At 40.7% G+C, this 27202-nt stretch overlaps 1 protein-coding gene across 3 annotated transcripts in view; it reads left to right on the top strand.

Moving 5' to 3' along the window:
* The first annotated feature begins 7776 nt into the window (after window positions 1-7776).
* Window positions 7777-27202, top strand: part of LOC122544716 (uncharacterized) — a 51763-nt gene continuing 32337 nt past the window's right edge. The window contains exons 1-7 of one of the 3 annotated variants that reach the window (XM_043684009.2): window positions 7777-7830; window positions 10942-11001; window positions 11929-12021; window positions 12686-12764; window positions 14745-14859; window positions 19566-19750; window positions 20727-20881. In XM_043684009.2, the coding sequence (XP_043539944.2) occupies window positions 10976-11001; window positions 11929-12021; window positions 12686-12764; window positions 14745-14859; window positions 19566-19750; window positions 20727-20881 (653 nt within the window). In that variant the 5' untranslated portion in view covers window positions 7777-7830; window positions 10942-10975. Of the gene's footprint in view, window positions 7831-8416; window positions 8766-10941; window positions 11002-11928; window positions 12022-12685; window positions 12765-14744; window positions 14860-19565; window positions 19751-20726; window positions 20882-27202 lie in introns of those variants that run through there. The other 2 variants (XM_087980665.1, XM_087980652.1) reach the window with 2 other exon arrangements.

Below are 27202 nucleotides of genomic sequence, written 5' to 3'. Positions count from 1 at the left end.
CTTTAACTCTGTCATCACTCCCTCTTCCCACCGGGGCTCATGGTCTACCCCTCTCGTAAATATATTTAGCATTTTCCTCTAATCATTCTCTTACCCATCACACCCCCTCAGACTAACCCTGCATCTCCTACTCACACTCAGCCAGCCATCTCATCATCTTTCCCTCTCATGAAGTGAGAGGTTCCTCAGGACATCATCCTCTCCTCCATCTCTGAGGAAGAAGCCACGGATCCTTCAGAGGAAACTTTGGCAAAGTTGTCCGACTGCCCCCTGCATCAGCTCAGATACTGACATCTCAGTGGCTGCATTACATCCAGAGTTGAAAATATCAGTGAGCAGGTTTCAGAGGTCTGCTAAAACAGCCACATGTCATAGAGTTATAGAAATGTACAGCATGGAAACAGATCTTTTGGTCCAACTCATCCATGCTCACCAGATATCCTAAATTAATCTAGTTCCACCTGCCAGCACCCAGCCCATATCTCTCTAACCCTTCCTATTCGTATACCCATCCAGATGCCTTTTAAATGTTGCAAATGTACCAGCTTCCACCACTTCCTCTGGCAACTCATTCCATACACGTACCACCCTCTGTGTGAAAAAGTTGCCCCTTAGATCCCTTTTAAAGCTTTCCCCTCTCACCCTAACCTTATGCCCTTTCGTTCTGGACTCCCCAAACCCAGGGAAAAGTCCTTGTCTATGCCCCTTGTGATTTTATAAACCTCTATAAGGACCCTCAGCCTTTGTTCCAGGAAAAACAACCCCAGCCCATTCAGCCCCTCCCTCCAGCTCAAACCCTCCAACCCTGGCAACATCTTTGTAAATCTTTTCTGAACCCTTTCAAAGTTTCACAACATCCTTCGGATAGGAGGGAGATTAGAATCGCACACAATATTCCAAAAGTGGCCTAATCAATGTCCTGTACAGCCACAACATAATCTCCCAACTCATATATTCAATGCTCTGACCAATAAAGATGTGTTAGAGACACTGAGGGCAACTGACTCAGAGATTGGAGGAGACCACAAACATTCTGTACGGTGCTGCCTTAAACAAGCATTTGGCTGCCTCCACAGACAAGTGAACAGCTGCCATGGAAACCCAAGTCCAGCAACTATTATTACCCCTCTGCCATCCCCGCATGTTACCTTCAATCCCCACAATTGATTTCTCCAATGTCACCATCTCAGCAGTGGTTCCTGATAACCCCCCTTGAATTTTAGTGAACGTACCCTTTGAACTGACCACAGTACACCCCTGACTGACTCTGAAAGGCAGTCCTGACTGATCACGGTGACTTACTACTAACAGACTAGTTGCACTAGACCTTCAGGATTGACCATGATCCATACTCTGGACTGTAATGAAATTGGATCCCTTGTCTCTCATTGACACAAGCACCAAATGACTGTGTTCAAGATCCTGAACTGATTTTGGAGGATACCCTTGACCTACTGTGTCAACACCTCTGACTGATAATAATCCCCCTTGATTAAGGACTGCTTCCCTGAGATTTTGAGATGTTGCCATTTGATGGAAGCCTATGCTTTGTATTTGCTGTGTAGGCTGCTGGCATATGGTATAGATGTGAGATTCTTGTAGCACATTGCAATATAACACAGTATCAGTAGTCTGGACAGATCATTGATTCTCACAATCCAAGCTAACTTGCTTTATGTCCATGCTAAAAGGCAAGACAAGACAGAACTACTGTGAGGTTGGGTGTCCGAAGTTGGCGGCAAAGTACAAAAGGGCAAAGCAGGGATGCAATGATCATCCAACTCTGTGCAAAGTGACTGAACACTAAGAAGGCAAATGAAGACTTTGAAGTGCATTTTGGGATGGATGCCTTTCCCTGCTAGGCTGAGCAGCAGCATTACAATGCGAGGTCAAGAGTGTAGTGCTGGAAAAGCACAGCAAGTCAGGCAGCATCTGAAGAGCAGGAAAATCGATGTTTTGGGCAAAAGCTCTTCATGAGGAATGAGACTGGGAGCCTCAGGGGTGGAGAGATAAATGGGAGGGGGTTGGGGCTAGGGTGTAAGGTAGCTGAGATTGCAATAGGTGGATGGAGGTGGGGATAAAGGTGATAGGTCGGAGGGGAGGGTGGAGCGACTAGATGGGAACGTGTCATGAGGACGGTGCTGAGCTGGAAGGTTGGAACTGGGGTAAGTTGGGGGGAAGGGGAAATGAGGAAACTTGTGAAATCCACATTGATGCTTTAGGGTTGGAGGGTCCCGAGGCAGAAGATGAAGCGTTCTTCCTCCAGGCATTGGGTGGTGAGGGGAGTGGTGGTGGAGGAGGCCCAGAACCTGCATGTCCTCAGCAGAGTGGGGGGGGGGGCAGTTGAAATGTTCAGCAATAGGGTGGTGGGGTTGATTGGTGCAGGTGTCCTGGAGATGTTCTCTGAAGCGCTCTGTGAGAAGGCGTCCTCGGCAGAGTGAGAGGGGGTGTTGAAGGTGTTGGTGCATTCCATGGAGCAGTACAGAATTCTATACTGTACCTTTATTTTAAGTGGGCCCGAGTTGGTGATATAATAAAGCTGCTCCATCAGTGTGAAGGAACTATTGACCACATGTCACCCGTGAGATGTTGAAGACTGACGGCCAAGATGGAAGACAGAGGAGCAAGTGACATCAGGTGCCGATGACCGGATTTGCCACCATCTAGCTTCTACCCAGTGTATGAGGGAACAGCAAACTGCATTTCAGTGAGGTGAAATGAGGTGCTAATGAAATGTTAATGTTGTAAATGGACCTCTCATTGCTCACTAGCAAGATTGTTATCTTGTTGTTCAAACCTTGGATGGCAAAATTGGATATTTTGCTCTAGATATCGAGAATCATATTATACTGATCTTGCTATATTTTCCCAGCTAACTTGCCATTGTCTGTCATTCCAGGGCCTGGATGAAATTCATCCTGAATCTTTTCTCACAGGTGAGAACATATTTTGATAATGGTAGATTCATGTTCACAAACCGATTCTTGGAAAGGCAAATAGGATTGGTGGCAAAATGGATTAGAATGTAATGCAATGATTCAGTTTGCAAATAAATTGCATTATGGGAAAACCTGATATGTGCAACCCTAATGTATGCAATTGTTATAGATCAATTACCTGCATTTTTCCGAAGATTGTGCTGACAATTTTCTCTTAAAAGCTTTCCCCCTTTTTACACCGAAGGATTATTTAATTGAATCTAGCATGAGTTATATTGAAGCTATATGCTTTAATTGTTAAACAAAATGTATTTGTCAAACCTGTATTGATCACATTTAAAACATTAATATTGTATTATATTTTAATGGATGTGATCAGCAGTTTTGAAATAGATTGTCAATGTTAAGCTTTTGTCAGAAGCCTTATGTCTATCTTGACATTCTGGTCAGTTTCGGACAATGGGGTGGGGAAAGAAAACAGTGAACACAAATGTTTGCCAACCTATTTGCACACCCAAAGAAATATCCATGGAAGTGCTAGCTTGCAGCTACCCAGTAATTTAAATTTTAGATTTTATTGTCATATGCACTTGAGTGCAGGAATATAAGAATACAGTGAATTGTGTACAAAGTCGCAAATCTCCGGCGCCATCTTAATATACAAAAGACAGGATTAAAAACAGAAGCAGAACTAAAACAAAAGGCTAAACAGAAAAGCAAACATCCAGATCACTCCCCTGCCTCTGCCGTGAGTACTCATCACCAGAAAAACAAAACCACCAAGTCTATCCTTTCAGTCTGTGAACAGAACTACATTAACCAAGCTGTAACGAAAGAGTCGATTCTTCAGTAATTCTACAAATTCAAACACTAACTCTTGATATTAATGTTAGGCATAATTAGGGTAGAGAAGGGAAAAAACAACAATCTGTGGAAATCAACTGAAAACAGGATGTTCTAGAAATGCAGTGCCTGTTCATCAGCATCTGAAACAATATATTTCACTTTTCAACCAGGGAGTAAGGAATGTACCTTTATTTATTCATAGGATGTTTGTGTCCAGAGGGCAGTTAAGAGTCAACCACATTTTTACACTTAGCTAACATGTCTTTCAATAACAACTTGTGTGAAATGCAATCACTTACATTGTACCAACAAGACGCATTTGTTTCTTTACTCAGTTCTTCTCGTTGGGTGTATGTGTGTGTGTAAAGTGTCAAATGGAGCCCTGATTTCATTCCTGGGTCAGGTACTCGGAGTTGGAAAAATATTTTCTCCATGGACCCAGCGTTTAAAACTGTGGCAGATTGTACTGTCCGTTTTCAGTGATGTGGGATTCAGGTAACTCGTGATGAACAGAGGAGAATGCCAGTTTCTAATGTGAGGTGAGTGAGAAGCCTACCTTGGGACTCCAGCACCGTGGCCAAACATTTAAAGATCTAAAATATACCTCCAGGCCTCAATCCTCAACCCCATACTCCCTATGCCTCATCAATACTAACCCATACTAGTATTAAATCTCTACTGATCCCCCATGATCTCTCATATCTGCTATTTAAGTTTGGGAAATAATTTTTTTTCCTAAATTCTCTATTGGAATTCTCGATGACTACCTTAGTGAACTGTGGCAAATGGAGTTTAATCCTGAAAATTTGAGACGATGCATTTTGGGAGTGCTAACAGGACAAGGGACGTTGAGTGGTAGGACCTAAGGAAGGATCAGAGGCACTTTGGTGTGCATATCCATTGACCCTTAAAGGCTGCAGGATAGCTAGATAAAATGTTTAATAAAATAAGTATTTTTTTTTTAGTCAAGGTATTGAATACACGAGCAGGGAGATAATGATGGAGCAGTATATCATGTTAGTTAGGCCACAGTTGTGTTCAGTTCAGATTGCAACACTTTATGAAGGATGTGTAGGGCTCTTGTGGCACAGAGATAAGATCACTAGCTCTGGACCAGGAGTCCTGGGTTCAAGTCCCACCTGCTCCAGAGGTGTGTAATGACATCTCAAAATGGATTGATTAGAAAAATAGATTGAATTTTTTTTAAATAGGCTGCAAAGGAGATTCATCAGAATGTTGCCTGGGCTGGAGTGATTTAGCTATGAAGAGACACTGGATAGGCTGAGATTGGTTTCCATAGAGCAGACAAGGCTGAGGGGAAATATTATTGAAACATAGGAAATAGGTACAGGAGTAGGCCATTTGGCCCTTTGAGTTTCCACCAATATTCACTATGATCATGGCTGATCATGCAATCTCAGTATCCCATTCCCGCCTTCTACCATTACCCCTTGATTCCGTTAGCCACAAGAGCAATGTCCAACTCCCTCTTGGATATATCTAATTAACTGGCCCAACAGAATTCCACAGGTTCACAACTCTGAGTAAAGCAATTCTTCCTCATCTCTGTCTTGAATGGCTTACCCCTTATTCTTAGACTGTGACCCCTAGTTCTGGACTTGCCCCAAAATTGGGAACATTCTTCCTGCAGGTTGCCTGTCCAGTCCCATCAGGATTTTATCTGTTTCTATGAGATCTCCCTTCATTCTTCTAAATTCCAGCAAATACAAGCTCTGTATGTCAGTCCTGCCATCCTGGGAATCGGTCTGGTGAACCTTTGCTGGACTCCCTCAATAGCAAGGATGTCCTTCCTCAAACTGGGAGACCAAAAGTGCACATAATATTAAAGGTGAGACCTCTCCGAGGTACTGCATAGCTGCAGCAAGACACCCTTACTCCGATGCTTAAATCCTCCCACTATGAAGGAGAGCATGCCATTAACTTGAGGTGTACAATATTTGAGGGGCGTAGACTGAGAGAAATGTTTACCTTCAGTCCAAGAGTGTAGTGTAAAAATTGGGAATTTTAGAGGAGATTTGAAGGAGAACTTCTTCACCCAGAAAAGTAGTGAGTATCTAGAACTCGCTGCTTGAAAGGGTGGTAGACTAGAGCCCTCGTGACTTTGAAGAACTATTTATATGCGGACTTGAAATGCCACAGTATTCAGGGCTATGAGCCAAGTGCTGGAAAATGGGATTAGAAGAGTGGATGTTTGATGTGGGTGCTAGATGTGATAAGTCGAAGGGTCTCTTCATGCTGTGAAAAGTCTATGACTCTTAATCCCAAATACAAATACTATCCTCCTGCCCACCTCAGGAAGGCTTGATTTCCTCATTGCTTTAGAGCTAAAAATGTATTGTTGGAAAAGCGCAGCAGGTCAGGCAGCATCCAAGGAGCAGGAGAATCGACGTTTCAGGCATGAGCCCTTCTTCAGTGCTCATGCCCGAAACGTCGATTCTCCTGCTCCTTGAATGCTGCCTGACCTGCTGCGCTTTTCCAGTAACACATTTTTAGCTCCTGATCTCCAGCATCTGCAGTCCTCACTTTCTCCTTCCTTATTGCTTTACCCAACCTGAGCTTTCCATGGTGAAATAGGTAGAGGAGAACAGGACTTCAGCTTGTTGGCTGCATTAAAAGTTTTGCTTCTTTTGGTTCAAACATAGCATATGTATTGCTCTCTCGAGCAATAATGCGAAAGTTCGGACACAAAGAGCCTGTTGACCATGTGGAATGGGGGTGGTTGCTGGTCCTGTGGCAACATCAAATGCTGTTTGTCTTCTGGAAAACCAGCCCAAAGAGTAAATTTAACTTTATTTTTTTCAAATAGAAGGCCATTGTTTGCTTGTGTGTAAATTTTGAAAAGCCCCTTAATGAATAATTGAATAATTTCACATTATATTCATTTTAATATTGTCATCGAAATCATTGCAAATGACTAACACAACCCTGTTTAGGCTCCTATTAAATTTACAATCTATGATCCTGTCATTAATGCCAGAAAATGTGTGTCCAGAGAGAAGGCAAAGTTTGTCCAATAACAGGAATACTCCTTCAGCCTAGGATATTTATTGATCAGTCAACAAATGGAAAGAAGTGAAGGTCTCTTTAATTTCCACATTATAAATGGAGTGGTTTGTTTTGTAACCTCTGTCACATTTATAGTGTGGTGAAGCCAGTCCGATAAGAGGGCATGTTGCTGACTGATTTAAAAAACAGACTTGTGATTTGCTTTGGACTTGGTTAAGACTCTAATAGAAGCAAATGAAATGGTAAATGGTATGGACATGGGTAATCTGAAAGACTATTCTAAATTACACTGAGGATAGAACTAGGAAGGATTAGTAAAAGATAATGATCATAACCAGGAGGTTCCTCATGTAGAGGGCAAACACTTGGAAGAGTCACCCTGATAGTGAATTAAAAAACATATTTTTGTCAAGGTCTCTACATGACAATAGTCTCAGAGTTTTGCTAGATGGAGGAATAAGGTGACTTTAACAAACAGTATTGTTCATGCCTGAATACTTTTCGATGTAGAGAAACGACATGGGAATCGCCGTGGATAACTTGAAATGTGGGCGATTCAGACTTCGAGTGGACAAATGAGCGGGTTGTTTGTGAGATTGTTCATGGGACATGTAAAGTTATCATTCCCAACAAATGAGGGGGAAAAAATGAAAATCATTCCAGTAAAGTGATGCCATTTACAAGTATAGAAAAGCGGGCCCAGTTTTAAAAGTAGTTGAATTTTATTTGAGTCCCATTTGGGTAGTTTCCGAGATTATTCAGTGCTCTGCCGTTTGTGAGTCCTCTTGCAACATCAGATTCTACATCAAAACAGGAAAACAGATAACCTGAAAAGTCCAGGAATCTACTTTGTTCCCTATTACAATGAGTCCCGTCCAATTAAAAAAAAGTCGTAAAATCACCTTGCGTGAGGACCAGGTACAATAGCATCATTTCCTGGGTCAGACGGATGTTTGGTTTCCTCTTAGTAACGAAGCGCTGAGAAAACTGCAACTCAGGAGCAGTTCAGAGTCTGCAGGTATGTGTTGCTGCTTTAATTTGTGAGTTAGTGCAGAGAAGTGGCATTCAAATAACTGGAGCGTCTCAGCATGTGCTGCCATTCAATAGCTGTCCCGCCCGTGCGAGTTTTATCCGATTTATAGGTTTCAATCAGTTCTGGTTAAAACTGCAAATTCTGATGCTTTATCATTCTTTCAAACAGATTTTGTGCCACAGTTGATTGGTTTCAACTTTAATTGTGCTTTTAATATTCCAGAGGATCGGCAGCAATGTTTCTGATCAAGTTATTGTGAGGATTGCCAAGCTACCAAAAATGCCAATGGAGAACCGGATAGGGGATTGTATACTGAGAACAAAGAAGCACCGTGACACAATGCAAAAGGACATTAATAAACTCTCAAATAATTGGCAAATGAGTTTCATTATAGATAAGTGTAAAGTGGTACATTTTGGTAGGAAGAACAAGGGGACCACGTGCACCTTTTTACAATGAGAGTTTAGATGGGGAAGAGCAGCAAATAGTCTAGGGCCCAAGTCAGTAAAAGTTGCAAGTCATGTTCATAAATAATTTAAAAATTATTAAAATACTGGTTGTTCTTTTCCAGATGGATTTGACTAAGAAGCACACAGATTACTTTGAAGGTGTATGGATCTTTGGTTAGACCACACTCTGAGCTGAACTTTGCAGTTCCCCACTGGCAGCTTTGCAGGCAGATAGGAGTGCAAAAACAATCTCTGGATGACCTACTGGCCACCCTCTCACCCATTCCTGGCCTGACTGCAAATTTATGGAGGATAGGTGAGACCTCCCAAGTGCTCCATCGCCAACTTGCCTTCCATCATGATGTCCTCATGGGAGGATCCCCTCCGTTGTATAGACAATGCTGGAATCAATGAAGGTCATGGTACAAGGACACTTGAGAAATCTTGTGATTGGAAAAAGTCAAGACAACTGTATGTAAAGGAAGTAATTTGCTAAATTTAAGTTGCAACTTGAGTGGATAAGACCATAAGATGTAAGAGTGAAAGTTGAGAAATACAGGATGTATTTGGATTTTCAAAACAAAATTCAATCAGGTGCTGCACAAGAAGTTATTGCTTGAAATTAAAGATCATAGAAGCATGTCAATGAGAATAAAGAGTTAGTTGATGGACAGAAATTGAGAATGGGTATAAATCAATCAGCTCTGGTAAACTGGCTTGAACCAGTGTGGGAACCACAAGAATCAGTGCTTCAGTCTCAACTATTTCTAATCTACATCAATAATTTAGGAGGGGACTGAGTGTGATGTATCCAAGTTTGATGACAACAAGTTGGATAGGAAAATAAGCTGTGAAGGGAGTGCAAAAATGTTGAAAAGGACAGACAGGGTAAGTGAAGAGCCAAGCTGGAGTCACATGTAGGCCAGACTAGGTGAGGATGACAGAATTCCTTAGTGGGCTAGACAGATTTTTCAGCAATCATTTCATAGCAATCAGTAGATTTTTAATTCCAGATTTTTTTTATTGAACTCAAATTCCACCATCTGCTGTGGTGGGATTCAAACCTGGGTCCCAGAACATGAGATGAGTTTCAGGATTAATAGTCTGGTGATAATATCACTGAACCATTGGCTTCCATAATGAATGTTCACTAATGGATTCTTGAGATGTGGGGCTTGTTGTGCAAGGAAAGATTGAGTAGCATAGTCTTTTATTCCCCAGGATATTTTTAAAAAGAGAGGTAATTTCATTGTAGCATATAAAATTAATGAGGGGCTTAAATGGGTCAGTATTGGGAAGATGTTTCACTTCACTGAGGAACTGTTGAAGAAAGCCTCGAGAGGCAGACATTGAACATTAACCAGTTTATTACACAATGCAGCATGGGAAGACCACCGTCCTAAGTATGGCTCGGCAGAACTCCGATGTACAGCAAAAAGTTACAAGACTATATAGAAAACAAGACAGGGCTGAAGCACAGGCTGACCATTAATCACAAAGTGTCAGGATGGTCCATGGAGATACCGAATCAGGGGGGTCTGCCCTAAGAGATGCTCCACATTCTACAAGTAAACAGGACTGAAAGTTATCACCTAACATGCTGTTTACAGAGATCCATGATAAATGCAGGACAGATGTCCTTAATTAGAGGAACAACACACATTGGCAATATATCGTAGAGTGAAGCTAATTGACAAGAGGAGCTGCCTTTGAACAATTAAGCTACACGCCAGCAATGCATCACAGTGAGAGAGGAACTAAGCTATGTGTAAGAAAGCCTTCCACAGCTGCATGCCAAATACTATTGATCTGCTAGGTGAGGGGCACTTCCACAAAATGGTTTCTTAATCAGGAGGGAAGCCATAGCCCAGAATACGTCTTCCACAGGAACCTAAAACTAGGAGTCTCAATAAAGGGTTGGTCGTTTAGAATGGAGTAGAAATTTCTTCACTCAAAGAATCTTTGAATTTTATGCCTCAAAGCGGTGTGAATGCACAGCTGTTCAATGTGTTCAACTAAGAAAATTAGAAAGAAGGAAGTCTTAGGATATAGGGTTAATGTAGGAATATATACCTGATGTTTAAAAAAAAGTCAGTTACGGTCTTAGTGAATGGCAGAGCAGGCTCAAAGAGCTAAACACCCCGATTATTTCATTGCATTCATACTTGTTATTTCTCACATGCAAATGCTGAAGTCAGAATGAAGTTAACTGCCATCCTTTGGCTCTTCTATCATTTTTCTCTTTGTTCCAGTCATTTCCCCCAGGTCAGCATTTGCCCTACTACCAAAAGAGTTCTCCACCAATGCCAGCTGCCATCTACCATCAATTATCAAGAGATGGTAGTCCACCGCTCACTGATGTGGAAGTCCTACCTCAGAAAGCTGCTATTTAATCTGATTAGCTGATAGCTCTATCATCCCAGCAGGGGAATACTAGGCATGGTGACAATTACTAGCTTCCTCATCGGGCCCAGCATTTAAGTAACATGAATTTTAACAACAATTTGTCAGCCCAAGGCTATAAAATTATCCAAGAGCTGATTGAGAATTGCATGAGCAATTCATTATTATTGGAGGAGCTGTGGAATGGGTTCCCAAATAGTCCCACTTCTAACCTTCCTGTTTTGTTGTTTTTCTACTTCCTCAGGCTCATCTGGAAAAGGAGTTAATTGGTACTCAACATGAGCACTTTTCCCAAATGGTTCAAGTAAGATTACACAAAATAAATGTTTTTTGTTTATTTTTGCTAAGTATTTTTCAGAACACAATCTAACCACCACCCTTTGACATTCAATGACATTACTATCACAGAATCCCCTACTATCAACATCCTTGGGGTTGCCATTAACATAGTGGCAACAAGAACAGGTCACAGGTTAGGAATACTGAAGTGAATAACTCACCACCTGACTCCCTAAAACCTGTACACCGCCTACAAGGCAGAAATCAGGAGTGTGATGGAGTATTCCCCATTTATTTGAATGAGTTCAGCTTCAACGCCATCCAGGATAAAGCAACTTGCTTGATTGGCACCCCATTCAGAAGCATCCACTCCCTCCACTACTAATGCTCAGGAACAACAGTGTGTACTAATCTACAAGATGCATTGAAGAAATTCACCAAGGTCCCTTCAATAGTACCTTCCAAACCCACAACCACTTCCACCTGGAAAGATAAGAATACCACCACCTGAAAATTTCCCTCTAAGCCACACACCATCCTGACATGGAAATGTATTGGCATTCCTTCAGCGTTGCTAGATCAAAATCTTGGAAAAACTTCTTGAATGGCATTGTGGGTCTTCCTACAGCACATGGACTGCAGTGGTTCATGAAGGCAACTTACTTCCTCTTTCTCAAGGGCAACTAAGGAAAGGTAATAAATGCCAGTCCAGCCAGCAATGCTAACATCCCACAAGTATATAAAACAGTGGGAGTACTTAGTGTCTACCTAACGTGGGGCAAATTAGATAATTCATCATGGATAATATTGTAGGGGAAACTCAGACTGGCTTGTTTGTGGAAAAAAATGTTCTTACATAGAAAATATTGTGTATTCTGACTACTTTTATAAATATTTGTGAAAAAATTACCATATTGGCATAATACACAAATGTCTTTCTTTCCTTCCATAGTTCAGCGGAAAGCCCTTTGGCTAGTGTTGAAACTGAGTTCATTAAGAATCTCCAGCAACAGATCTATTATCTAGAACTTGAAGCCAACTTTCTATATCCTTTCCACATCAAGTTTGTTCTTGTATTTTCTGGATAATTACTAAACAATCACTCGGTGTGCTCTTTTATTTATTTCTAGATTATACATGGCTCAATGGCTTTAGGTCATGTCCCTGATTTGACTCATTCAAACTATTCTAAATGGGTAAACGTCAGGCCATATATCAAATACGATCCATTGAAGCAACGTAACAGTCCATTCAATGCAATGAAAGGCTCAGCCAGTCCTAATGCCAGAAGGGCACCTTGATCATACAAACATGCCAGGCATTGCCAATGTCAGTGATTAAAACTGTTTATAGTCAGATTTCCAAAACTTCCCATCAGGCTTTCAGCATTGAATTTGGGGAAAGCTAATGAAGTTTTGTTAGAAAGTGTAGGAGGGCCAAATAGCACTGGTCTCTGAGGAAGTACAGAACTGCAAAATATCACGATTTTGGCAATATTATAGCCATGGTTTGACAATATTCTTTTGTAAGTTGAAAGTGTTGCCTTTCTCTTTAATAAGTATAAGTGACTGAGAATATTTAACTGATATTTAGAAATTTGGAACAAACTAAGGTATGGTTTTAATAAAAGGAACCCAGTCTCAAAGTGGTGCCATAATATTACTCATTATCTGCTTGTTTTTCTTTTTAATATCTTAACCAAAACATACTCGCACTCAAACAAAAAAGTCTACCACCCTCCAACCAAAGGTAGAATTGGAAGCAAAGCGAATGTTACAGAAGCTACAGGTAATATCTTTTCTTAGCAAATCATTTTAATTGCTGCTGCATAACCTAAATTTCAATATAGTGATATGAGGAATGTGTGCAGAGGAAAAGTTGACTTATTAATAGAAACATGACAGGACAGCACCTGCCATCCCCCACTCCAATGATCAATCTGCCTAATAAGTAGCTTAGTAAGTTTATCTTTGCAGCGTAGCATGTACTAGATTTTATCTTGGACAAAAGTGGCAGATGGAGTACAATGTGGGAAAATGTGCTGTTTTGCACTTTGATTTGAAGGATAGAGATGTAGTCTATTTGTGAAATGGGGAAAGGCTCCGGAAATCTAAAATGCAAAGGGACTTGTGAGTCTTACTTCAGGAATCTCTTACAGTTAACATGCAGGTTCAGATGGCATAGCAAACATGATGTTAGCATGCATTTTGAGAGGACAAGAATACAAAAGTAGGATGGATTTCTTCAGCTAGAGGGTGATGAACCTGTGGAGCCCATTGCTGCAGAAGGCTGTGGAGGCCAAGTCATTTAAGACAACGATAAATAGGATCTTGATCAATAAGGGAATCAAGGATTATGGTAAGAAGTTAGGAAGAACAGGGTTGAAAAACAGGATTGATCAGTCACGATTGAATGGCAGAGCAGACTTGATTAGCTGAATGGCTTTAATTCTGTTCTAATATCTTGTGGTGAGCCAGACTGACCTCCCAGTCACCGCCCATTTTAATTTCCCTTCCCACAACCTTTTCGACATGTCCATCCTCGGCCTCCTCCATTGCCACAGTGAATCAGACTGCAAATTGGAGAAACAACACTTCATCTTCCCTGGGCAGCCTACAACCCAGAGAATTCAACATTTGAGTTCTCCAATTTCAAACAACCTTCCCACCCATCTCCTGACTCCCTTTTCAGCCCTGCCGTCTCCCTTCCATTCCATCTACTGAGCCTTCCTTCCAGCTACCAACTGGAGGAAATTCCTTCCAGTCAAGTCGTACTTATCACATTTGTTCACCTATCACTACCTCACCATTCAGCCCTTTCCCAACCCAAACCACCCCCCTCTCCATCTCCCCTTATCTGCTGTTCCCCTACCCACCTCCATTCCTGAAGGGTTATACCTGAAAAGTTGACTTCCCCACCTCCTGATGCTGCCTAGCTTGCTGTGTTCTTCCAGCCTCCTGCTTGTCTACTCTGTACTACTTGGCAGGGAAGGTGATAGACATGATGTCCCAGTAAACCTCCTTTATCAAAGTATTGGGTGTTAAAACTTGCAGTTCTTCTGGAGGTAAGCTGGAAAGGTTGGAAATCAGCTCCAAAAAAATCATCTCTATTGAAGCCATTTCCTGGGAGCAATGTTGATGATAACAAACTCTCAATACTAAGAGTTGCTGAGTACTCAAACCTCAAAAAAGGGGCCAATCTATCAGCAACTTGCTGATTGACAAATGTGCCTCTGTTTGTGGATCCAAACTGGAATTTTGGCCTCCATTACCCAATCCCAAGTAGGATTGGATTGATGATGGTTGGCATGTTGCAACTTTGACCCTATGCCACTTATTTTGCTGAAAATAACTATTTACTGGATGGCTTTCTATCCACATGATAACAAGAATTTAGAAAATTGTATTTTTAGCAATGTATCTGAGGAACAGATGCTTTAAATGGGAGTAAAATAGTGCACTGCAGAGGGTGACCTATCAAGACTTATTCCTCAGACAAGGCCTTGATAAGCAGATTAACTAATCATTCTCTCTTTGGTGTTTGTGGAATTTTGCTGTTAACAAATTGCTGTCACTTTTTGCTACATCATTACAATAGTGACTACACTTCAAAAATAGTTGAGCCATGAAATTCCATAGGCTCCTACAAACATGAATTATTACTTTCTTTGTATTAAAGACTTGATTCAAGTATTGGGGAAAAGAACTGAAATATTTTATTGGTCACGACTGATCAAGCCCTTTTATCAATTTGTATGTAATTATTCAGGAGATGCGTTCTCAAGTTGATGGTCTACACTTAGAACTGAAAAGAAAAGAAGCCAATTTAAACATGTTGCAGACTCAAAAAGAGAAACTCAGCAATGAATTTAATCTCTCAGAAGGCAAGTTCTGTGGTTAGCTCATGAAGTACAGGTAGTTCTGGGATAATGTATGTTTCAGCACTGCGATTTGGCTATAATGTCACTGAAGAATTAGGGAATGGTATTTTGGAGAGTGCTTACCTCCTTTGGCAATAGCGTGATTCCAGCCAGGATCAGTTTGCGCACTTTGTTCTGTGCATGTGCCAATGTCTGCACTGAAGTCTCTGTGTCATCCTGCGCATGCGGCGATGTCAGCTTCCGACAGAGCAGCTTTCTCTGAGAGGTACTGGAGAAAGAGTAGCTTTCTTAACATTTTTTAGATGCACTGTTCAATTTATTTTTGTTTCATTAATAAATATGATTTTAACCTTCATCCAGGCTGTGCTATACTTTGTGTAGACGTTTGGGTAATCTTTGAGCAATCATGAATGATATTTTTTGTGGGTCTGCCCCTAACCTCACTTTTCCCATAAGCCCTATTATTTCTATTGTGCGACGTCTTTATTAAGCAAGGTTTCGCTGGAATGCAACTACGGCATTATTGGAGAACAATCCGTACGCAAATTCTTTTTTGCTTTTTTAAAAATTTATATATATATATATGCTTAATTTGAAAGTTGATTTTACAGCACCAAAATCTTGCATTTATACAGTGTATTTAGCAGAATAAAACATCCCCATGAAAGTTTCAGAATGCAAAACTTAACACTGAGCCATGTCAGGAAGAGAGAGAGTTAAACAATAATGAAGTAAAATATGAAACTCAGCAAGAGAAGAGGCTCGACACTGAAAGGAGAGGCAACTGAGTGATATATAAAGTACTGCAATATTGAAGCCTTGGGACAAGGAGGAGAGAGACCTGAATGATAGCATCATGAAATGTAAGTAATGGCAGCGGAGGAATCCTGAGATCAGAAGGGACAGCTACTGGGCAAGAGTAAAGTCAGTGATTCAAGCCTGGCAGCACAGCTGGGATGAGTGCAGAAGAGGTGGGAGCTGAAACTAGTTCAAAACAGTGAAGAGTGACGTGAGAATCAGTGCAGAGAAGGAGGCAAGGCAGAACTGAAAGGAAGGAAAGCTGCATTTTAAAAATGGAGGTTATTAATTTTAAATCTTAAGTCTTTAAGTCTAAGTTTTACTTCTATTAGATTTAGATAAGATAAGTTGCATCTCCCTAAGTTGGCACCAGTCTAGCCTGGCAGTCTCTGTGGTCTGACAGGTAACAACATGATCAGGTGGAAAGCAGATACTTTAATGCTGCACAGCATTTTTTTTAAATTGTGCTGAAAAGCTCTCATGACCCTGAAATGTGACCTTCCATCTTCCTGCAAATCCTCTGGCCCAGCAAAGACTCAGTCCCAGGTTTGGGTGACTTACGAGGCACGTAGGAAGTGAGGCAGGCCACCTCAGACATGATAAGTGCATATCCTGCTTGCCATGGGAATTCTTGGAAGTGTCTCAGGTCCTAAACAACCACGTGCAGGAAGTATTATCAGCTGCAGAGGTTTGAACTCTAGCCATAGCCCAACCTCTGCCTCACTGGCTCAGTGGCAGAGCAGGATAATGAGGAGGACAAAAGAGGGATTGTGATAGGGTATTCGATGCTCTGGAACAGACAGGCATTTCTATGGTTGCAGTTCTGATTTCAGGATGCTATGTTGTGCTTCCTTTGTGCCATAGCCAGTGATATCCCTGAGTGGTTGCAGAGCACTGAGTGCCTCGGATACAAAACCAGAGGCTGTGGTTCGATACCAATCTCGATTACAGAGAGAGAATGAGGAGTAAGATCCCACACACACATTTTACAGAACTAGGAAATGAAATTAAAACTCAAGAACTCAAATATAGTCTTTGCCAGATACTCCTGGCGTCATGTATCAGTGAGGACAGAAATAGGAAAACAGGGCAAATGAATGTGTGGCAGCTGAACTGTGCAGGAGGAAGAAATTTAGGTTCATGGGACATTAGCTTTTCATACTATTCAATGAAGCATGGCAAGAACCAATATTATTGCAGGGAAGTTTGCTGGCACACCTGGGAAGTGTTCACACCAGCTTGGCAAAAGAATGAGAAGATGACTCCACATTTGGAACAGTGAGTAGCAAAACTTCAAATAGAAGACAGAGTTTCAGTAAGCGAGCAAGAGTGACGGGGGCAGAAAAGGCTAGAAAACAAACAGAAGTTGTTCAGAGATGAATCGTATACACATCAATTTAATGGGCTGGATTTTCTGGCAGGTTTGAAGGCAGGAACTCAGTAAATTCAGAGACTGGCTTACCTGCTGCCTGCCTTCAGTAGCGGTTGTACCAGGAGCAGTGATGGTACTGGATGGCCTGCAAACAGATATAGGCCCTTAAGAGGACCTGCTTCATGACAACATCCCACTGCTGCCAGGAATTAACAGCAACAGGAAAGGCCTACACTCGTGGGCTGGTGGTGAAAAGGAATGGGTTCCTCCATAACAGATTCAATGGCGTTATTAGAGGGCCGCGACTAATATTTTATCTCCACAAAAGGTTGCCTACCCCAGCTGGCTCTCTCTCACTCCACCTCCTGTTGCCTTCACAGTGGTCTGCCACTTGATACCTGACAAGACCTCAAACACTGACTAAAATACCAGACAAACATTGCACACGTCTGTTCAAAAGTGCTGGAGAGCTGTGGCTGATTGGCCTGACAACATTTCTTCATAACCAGAGAAAACCCAAGCCATTGTCCAAATCCTAAAGATATCCACGATATTATATTTTAATCATTGTCTAGAGAGTATGCTGCTTTCTCTCTCATCTATTCTTGCACTTGTTTGTAATTAATATGCTGTAAATTCAACTGTTTTATATTCAAGTTCCGTATTTTGCAATCACTTTACCTTTTTTACCCTGATGAGGCTTGGAAAGTATCACAGTCCCCAAGATTTTGTTCGGTAGGTGAGTAAGAAAGGCCTATCCATAGCATTTACTCCTTGTGCTCATATCCAGTCGTCAAAATTGCTTTGCTTTACTCTTTCAAATTCAGTATAATTTCGCCAAAGCAATTTCATTTAAGTTTTGAGCCCTTTGCCTGTATACTGCATGAACCTTTACATACCTATCAGAATAGCCTTTCTTACTTGTCCTAATCCATCAAAACCACTTCCAATAGTGACACATAAGTTTCATGTACTCCACCCACCAACTGGTTCCAAATGGGCAGTGTTTAGTTTTTCTGACCACTTCAGATGTTTTACTACTTTTTCAGCTCAACTTAAAAAAAAAGAAGTTGCCACATTTATTTTTCTCAAATGTTGGTAAGGCCTGTCCAAATTTAAACATATCCTTACTGGACTTAAGGTTATGGTGTTTTCACCCCCCTCATCATAACCATCATCTTCACTTGAACCTCTTTTTTTTAACTGTTGTTTTATCGTCCGATAATGCCCATCTCTCTATTCTTTCTCTATTAGAAATTCTAGTTCCAGTTTGTCATTGCTCTTTTCTTTCTCAAGTTCAAGATTTTTTTATCTCCAGTTCCCCTCTCCTTCATTTCCAATTTCAACAATCTTTTGCTTTCTTTCTTTGCTAGTTAGAGTTCTATTTCTAATTGCTTTGGGTTTTTTTCCCCATGTTCGAACTATTTTAGCTTTAAGTCCATTGTAACAAACTCTAATGGGAGGTGTGCACTACTCCACAAGCCATATCAAAAGTATAAATGTTTTACTTAATCAAAATGTTCAATTTGGTTTTATTTTTTACTCTTATCTAAAATGAGACTCTATTTATTTTACTCAACAAAATCAAAATACCCCATTATTCAAAATAAACTTAGCCTTCAAGCAAGTGGCAAAACTAATTCTGAACTAAGATACCATCCAGATTTAAAGTAAATTACCGTTTAGTCCTAAACCTGCATATTCGTACAGAGACAGGACAAGACACAACTTGAGAGGTATTATGGGATGGGAAAAATAAGGAAAATACAACCCTGGTGGGATTGAATGGAAATTAAAAGGGTAGAATTAGGTTGACTTCTCAGTTGCTTCACCTTCTTGTCAACTGGATAAAGTTTCTGTCAACGGCAGAGTGATGGAAGATCTTTCATTTGGGTGGAAGATAGTTAGATCCTTGGGTTGCGATTACCTTTCAGTATTTGAGGATATCAGAGATGCTGATGTCTCGAATTTTCTGATTCCCAGAAAGTAATTCAGAGATATTTCTTCAGATAGCTTTCTTTGAAGGATTGTCTTTAGACAGAGAGAGAGGAGATGCCAGCTTTCTTCCAACAGCTTCCAAATTTGTAGCGAAACAGAAAACAGACATCCAGAGCTTTTGCTAAGCGACAATGAAACCCTAAATCCGAAGAAGTTTCTTCAGGTTTGTCTATCAAACCATTTCTTATCTCTCTTTTCAAGCTTTGGTTTATCGCCTTCTGCAAAATTATTTGCTTTTCCAGTTAGCAGCTAAGAGCCCCACAGTGCTTGGCAATTGACTTTTTGTCCAAACAGTTCAGTTTTCATGTCTCATAATCCATAAATATATGTTTTTAACAATGGAAATGCAATATTTATTGTTGTGCCCAGTAGGATATCATTTTCATCAGCTTACTTTGTTTACAAAATGACAAATCTGCCCATGCATAACTGCAGTAAATGTTTACAATATATTGAAATTAAGTTAAATTAATTTCGAAGTGTTTTCTCAAATTGGTGCCTTCACTGGTAGTTAACAGTATAATTTATTTATAACATGCAGATTCTTATTTGAAGGAAAAGCATTCTCTTGTGGAAGAAATAGTACAGATGAAGAAAATGAAGGAGATCACAGACATGGCCCTCTCTCACAAAGAAATGGAGTTGCTGCAAAGCAAACAGGAACTGGAAAGACAAGTCACGAAACTAAAGAACAATCAGCATAAAGTTACAGTTATAAAGCAACAGGTCAGTTCAGCAGTCTTTCAGTACCCAAGTTTAGTAAAATTAAGTAGTTGATTGTTCAAATTAAGCAATGACACATGAGAGTGCAATTGCAAATTAGCAAGCAGTATGTATGCCTGTTTGCAAAATTAGTCCACTTAAATATGCAAACCTTGGCATCTACATCAATTGTTAATGCCCTATTTGCAATATTGCATTACACAAGAACATTAGAGGAACTTTACTAGCTGCCCTTGAAGGCTATTCAGAAATTGACCTGAAATGGTTTAATTTTATGGAGCCAGTTCTATGCTGCTCCTACCCACAAGAAAACCTCAACCCCTAGCCAGATCATTTGAAGGCACACAAGATCAACAATATCTCCTCACCTCCTTCCGAACAGACTGACCTGCCAGCCGGTTGGCTATTCATTGGAGCTAGTCACTGTCCCAAATTTTCATAACTACTAGTCCATTGGTACCCACAGCACTCCCTAAATGAAGCCGTCCAGGCCTACCAGCAATCTACTGATGTTGCCTGACTCTGAAAGGAAGAACACACACCGAGGTATAAACACCAGGTGGAATAGTTTGATTCAGTGTCCCACATCAGTCTGTTGTTGTTTTTATTTAACACAAGAATAGCCTTCTTCAAAGTTTCCAGAAGCCAAAATATCCATCCAAGGATTTAAATTTCTAGCAATTCGTCCAATGCATTCAGAATACTTACCTGTAGTGTCCCTGGACCCTGAGAGCCTACTCAAAAGTGCTTGATCCTGCAACCTCTTTGAATAAGGCCAGATCCTGATACTCCATTTCTATGTTCCCAGATCTCAAGGCCACTCTTATAGCTAATATAGAGTGATCCTAACTGGCACAACTCAGTTTATGGTCTTTTATGAATCCTGCATCTTACTGTAAACACAGTAATTAAGTTGAACATAGTGTAAAAATTTAAACCACACTAATTTGGTTGACTTTATTTGTTTGAACGTTTTCAGATTGAACAGAGATCAGAGCAAGAGAAGATGATTGGGACACAACTAGGAGAAAAGAGTCTAGAGCTATTAAAAGTGCAGTCAGCTCTCCAGGAGATGGAGGAAAAATACTATTCAAAGACAGCCACAATGCAGGCTAAAATTACACGTGATTTCAGGTACTAGCTTGTTAAGAAGAGATCAAAGTTTAAGCTAACCAATCAGATCAAGAATTCCAAAATGATACTATACTTTATTGCTATGCTATGTTTTTCCACTGAGCTTGATTAGCATCTTAACTTTTTTTGGAATAGAGAAAGAGCATTTGATACAGGAGGTTAATTACTTGCACACCTAGTCATTTGCATTCAGAGTATATTGAGAACTTTGTTTGTGTTGCTGACAAAAATAATACCCAATGAACACAGTCCACCGATTTCTCAGCAACAAACCCAAACAAGTAGACAAAACACATCCAGAAACCCTAGCCACTCTCCCTGACATCAAAGACATCTCGGAAATGACTGGCAGTGTACTCAGACCCCTTGGCAACATGGTATCCCACAAACCCACCAACACACTAAAACAGCAGCTGATGAACTTGAAAGACCCTATACAGACAACGAGCAAAACTAATGCCATTTACAAAATACCGTGCAAGGACTGTAACAAACACTACATTGGACAGACAAGCAGAAAACTAGCCAACAGGATACATGAACATCAACTAGCCACAAAAAGACATGACCCCCTCTCACTAGTATCCTCACATACGGATGAGGAAGGACACCACTTCAACTGGGACAACACATCCATCCTAAGACAAGCCACACAAAGATACACACAAGAATTCCTAGAAGCATGGCATTCCAACCGGAATTCTATCAACAAACACATTCAGTTAGACCCCTTGAGAAAAGGAACAAGAAGTGACTTCACCACTGGAAATAACATCACAGGAAATGACAGCACCAACCCAAAGAAACGCAAACATGTAAATAGAAAGCAGGAATTTTCAGCATTGCTTTGCTTGAGGCCTACTGAAGATGTTACCTAGTAAGGTAACGAAACGTCTGGAAATGAACCTTTCAGCTCAGTGAGCAAGCCTACATCCAAAACCTCAACCTGAGCTACAAATCTTCTCAAAACTCACTAACCTCTCCCATATAAAGGACCAGTACATGGAGTTCTGAATGTTTCCCATGCTGCTGCTAAATAGTTGTACCTCTGCGTTCATAAGGAACAAAGTATATTTGAGGAGCAAGCTTAAAAAATATATTAAAACTCTGGAAATGCACCTAGCAGGAATTAAATTGAGGGAAAAAAGGAGGAAAATCTGAAAATTAATTTTAAAATCACAGTATTCAAAATAAGTTCCTGCAAACTTCATTTTTGGAACTGGGATTCTCCACAAATTGAATAAATTACTAGGTAGACAGGTACATTTGAATATTTAGTAATTAGGTATGTTAACTTCAATAGTAATGTGATGTCTTTGAGATCTAAAGAATTTTAAAATGTTAAATTACAATATTAACATTTGAAGGAGAGAGTACTAGTTTAATCAGTTATAAAGTGCTAGTCAGTGTATGAATTAAAAAGAGGCACTTGGGCAAGTGTCACAACCTCCTTGCCAGGAAGTAATTAAACACAGGCCGGTATGTACCATTTTCCTGGTGTTAGTTGGATTCTATTCAGTTGAAAGAAATTATTGTAATAAAGTTCAAATTTATTATTAGACAAAAGTCTAGTTTATGGATTTACAATGGCTGCGTAATAAATAACCCATTATTCCTTGTAGAGATATGTACTGATTTAATGCATACTATATTCGAACATTATAATCCAACAAACATCACAGATCATTAATGCATTACATGAATTATTTACAGTAAATAGCTAACAGAATGGCTTAATATTTACTATCATGAAGGAAATGGGTGTTTGTTTTTACCAACAGTACATTTATCCTTCCTGTACTCAATATCTATATTGCCATATTAACCAAAGCCTATGTATGTGCTTAAACAAGAGCATTAGTAAAATGCAGGAATACCTTGCCTGTTAAGTTTTAGCAATCCCATGAGGTACTGTGCAGCATATCATGAATTTATGTTCAATCTTTCAAAATTGCTGGTTAGACCTCATTTGGAGTATTGTGCTCAATTCTAAATACCACACTTTAGGAAATATATTAAAACATTGACTTTAAAAGCAAGACTTTGAATGAATATTACAAGAGGTCATATCCTCTCCACCCCAACTCCAAAGTGTCAGGCCAAACCACTAGAAACCCAGCTGCCTTGCAGCAGTCTGAAAAAAATAGAAGTTCCACCCAGGAGAGCAGCTGATTAATCACATTAACTGGTTTCTCTGCAGTTCCATCAACATTAGGATAGAATTGTGGTCACTACTCAGACTACAGCAGTCCCTGAGGAAGAAGTGTAATTATTTCTATACATCAGGTAATTCTAGGAATTTTAGATGGGCCTATCTGGCAGACCGTGAGAAGGGAGGAATGTGGGTGGTTGTTTTAGATGTTGTTGGAGGAGTATGAATTAAGTGGCACTTCTGACAGATACAGCGTATTATCAAGGGAGAGATCTCTTCCTGCCTGATAGTAACCAACAGTGAAAACTGCTGGGCTGCCACCTTCAACGATCTCATGTATAATAGCAACAGAATGAAATTGCCAAGATGCCATTAATCGGTGCAAGAGCAGGGATGTATGCCTGATTCCTTACCTGTCCACTACAATAGGTACGAAGGTAAACTGGCCAAGAATATTAAGGAGGATAGTAAAAGCTTTTTTAGGTATGTGCAAGGCAAAAAAATGGTTAGGACAAAAATTGGGCCCTTGAAGACAGAAACAGGGGAATATATTATTAGGAACAAAGAAATGGCAGAGGAATTAAATGGGTACTTCAGATCTGTGTTCACTTGGGAAGACACAAGCAATCTCCCTGAGGTAACAGTGGCTGAAGGACCTGAACTTAAGGGAATTTATATTTGCCAGGATTTGGTGTTGGAGAAGCTGTTAGGTCTGAAGGTTGATAAGTCTCCAGGGCCTGATGGTCTGCATCCCAGGGTACTGAAGGAGGTGGTTCGGGAAATCGTGGATGCGTTGGTGATTATTTTCCAGAGTTCAATAGATTCGGGGTCGGTTCCTGAGGATTGGAGGGTGGCTAATGTTATACCACTTTTTAAGAAAGGTGGGCGAGAGAAAGCAGGTAATTATAGACCAGTTAGTCTGACCTCAGTGGTGGGAAAGATGCTGGAGTCTATTATAAAGGATGAAATTACTGCACATCTGGATAGTAGTAACAGGATAGGACAGAGTCGGCATGGATTTATGAAGGGGAAATCATGCTTGACTAATCTTCTTGAATTTTTTTTTGAGGATGTAACTATGAAGTTGGACGAGGGAAATCCAGTAGATGTAGTGTACCTGGACTTTCAGAAAGCTTTTGATAAAGTCCCACACAGGAGGTTAGTGAGTAAAATTAGGGTGCATGGTATTGGGAGCAAAGTACTAGATTGGATTTAAAATTGGTTGGCTAATAGGAAACAAAGGGCAGTGATAAACGGCTCCATTTTGGAATGGCAGGCAGTGACCAGTGGGGTACCGCAGGGATCCGTGCTGGGACCACAGCTTTTTACAATATATGTTAATGATATAGAAGATGGTATCAGCAATAACATTAGCAAATTTGCTGATGATACAAAGCTGGGTGGCAGGGTGAAAAGTGATGAGGATGTTAGGAGATTACAGTTAGGTGAGTGGGCAGATGCAGTTTAATGTGGATAAATGTATGGTTATCCACTTTGGTAGCAAAAACAGGAATGCAGACTACTACCTCAATGGAATCAATTTATGTAAAGTGGCAGTACAGAGAGATCTGGGTGTTCTTGTACACCAGTCAATGAAGGCAAGCATGCAGGTACAGCAGGTAGTGAAGAAGGCTAATAGCATGCTGGCCTTCATAACAAGAGGAATTGAGTATAGAAGCAAAGAGGTGCTTCTGCAGCTGTACAGGGCCCTGGTGAGACCACACCTGGAGTACTGTGTGCAGTTCTGGTCTCCAAATTTGAGAAAAGACATTCTGGCTATTGAGGGAGTGCAGCGTAGGTTCACGAGGTCAATTCCTGGAATGGCAGGATTACCTTACACTGAAAGACTGAAGCGACTGGCTTGTATACCCTTGAGTTTCGAAGATTGAGAGGGGATCTGATTGAGACGTATAAGATTATGAAAGGATTGGACACTCTGGCAGTAGGAAACGTATTTCCATGATGGGTGAGTGCCGAACCAGAGGACACAGCTTAAAAATACAGGGTAGACCATTTAGGACAGAGTTCAGGAGAAACCTCTTCACCCAGAGAGTGGTGGCTGTGTGGAATGCTCTGCCCCAGAGGGCATCGGAGGCCCACTCTCTGGATTCATTTAAGAAGGATAGAGCTCTCAAAGATAGTGGACCTATTGTCTATTGTCTAATATGTAAGGTGATCAGGAAAGTGGGCAAGCCATTTGGTTTACTGGTGGAGGCGCTGGTAAATATAGCTGCATGTGTTAAAACATTAGAATGCAGTGTGTCCCACAGGGTGCCAAAGTGGAGTCAGTATAACGTAATTTAACAGCAAGACATAAAGTTGGTGGAAATATTTCTCTTTCATCAATGCTGCTCCAGGTATTTTATCTGACGTTAGATATCATTTTCATTATCTCAGATTTTAAAACATCTCCCATGCTGTGAATTAACAAACATTTTATTCAGAGATATGGCCATGACCTGCAATTTCTATCTGGGAGATGGAAAATATTTTTGCTTTAAAATAGCTTTTAATATGATAGAAAAGCAAATTGGCTAACCAGTGTAGTTCTGTCACATTTGAAACAAATAAAGTATGGTTGTTGCACATGGAGAGCGCTGCAGGAATACAAAGCTACTTAAATTTGTTGCTGGGTTGGCCATTTTGTGTACCTCACCAGATTCTAAGAGCTACAAGAACTTCTTTGAATACATTGTAAAAGCTTTCTTAAATATGGTGCTGGGCCCTTGCTGTTTGTTGTGTACATTAATGATCCCGACATGAACATAGAACATAGAACAATACAGCGCAGAACAGGCCCTTTGGCCCTCGATGTTGCGTCGACCTGTGAACTATTCTCAGCTCGTCCCCCTACACTATCCCACCATATGCTTATCTAAGGATTGTTTAAATCTCCCTAATGTGGCTGAGTTGACTACATTGGCAGGTAGAGCATTCCATGCCCTTACCACTCTCTGCGTAAAGAACCTGCATCTGATGTCGATCTTAAATCTATCACCCCTCAATTTGTAGTTATGCCCCCTCGTACAAGCTGACATCATCATCCTAGGAAAAAGACTTTCACTGTCTACCTTGTCTAACACTCTGATCATCTTGTCTCTATCAAATCCCCCCTTAGCCTTCTTTTTTCCAATGAGAACAGACCCAAGTCTCTCAGCCTTTCCTCATAAGACCTTCCATCCAGACCAGGCAACATCCTGGTAAATCTCCTCTACACCTTTTCCAATGCTTCCACATCCTTGCCGAAATATGGCGACCAGAATTGTACACAATATTCCAAGTGTGGCCGCACCAGTGTTTTGTATAGTTGCAGCATGATATTGCGGCTCTGGAACTCAATCCCTCTATGAATGAAACCTAACACACTGTATGCCTTCTTAACAGCACTATCAACCTGGGTAGCAACTTTCAGGGATCTATGTACATGGACTCCAAGATCCCTCTGCACATCCACGCTACCAAGAATCTTTCCATTGACCCAGTACTCTGCCTTCCTGTTATTCTTCCCAAAGTGCATCACCTCACATTTAGCTGCATTGAACTCCATTTGCCACCTCTCAGCCCAATTCTGCAGTTTATCCAAGTCCCCCTGCAACCTGTAACATTCTTCCAAACAGTCCACTACCCCACCGACTTTAGTGTCGTTTGCAAATTTACTAATCCATCCACCTATACCTGCGTCTAAGTCATTTATAAAAATGACACACAGCAGTGGTCTCAAGACAGATCCTTATGGCACACCACTAGTGGCCAGACTCCAGGCTGAATATTTTCCATCATCTCGCTGCCTTCTTTCAAAAAGCCAGTTTCTAATCCAAACTGCTAAATCACCCTCAATTCCAGGTCTCTGCATTTTCTCCAACAGCCTACCATATGGAACCTTTTCAAAGGCTTTACTGAAGTCCATGTATACCACGTCAACTGCCCTACCCTCACCTACATGCTTGGTCATCGGAGACATAATCAGTAATTTTGCAGATGACGTGATAATTGATACTGCAGTATATAGTGAGGATGAAAGCCTTAGATGATAGGATATTATAAATAGGCTGAACTGTGGCAAATGGATCTTAACCATGAAAAGTGTGAGGTAATGCATTTTAGGAGGACTAAAAGGCAAGCGTTTATATGTTGCATGGTATGATCCTAACATGAATGGAGGATTAGAG

Source organism: Chiloscyllium plagiosum, unplaced genomic scaffold (assembly GCF_037043375.1).
Source record: "Chiloscyllium plagiosum isolate Xiang-an unplaced genomic scaffold, Cpla_swu_hap1 HiC_scaffold_3, whole genome shotgun sequence".
In the NCBI taxonomy this organism is placed as follows: Eukaryota; Metazoa; Chordata; class Chondrichthyes; order Orectolobiformes; family Hemiscylliidae; genus Chiloscyllium; species Chiloscyllium plagiosum.
The sequence above is the reverse complement of the archived record's forward strand: the minus strand, read 5'-3'. Positions and strand labels throughout refer to the sequence as shown.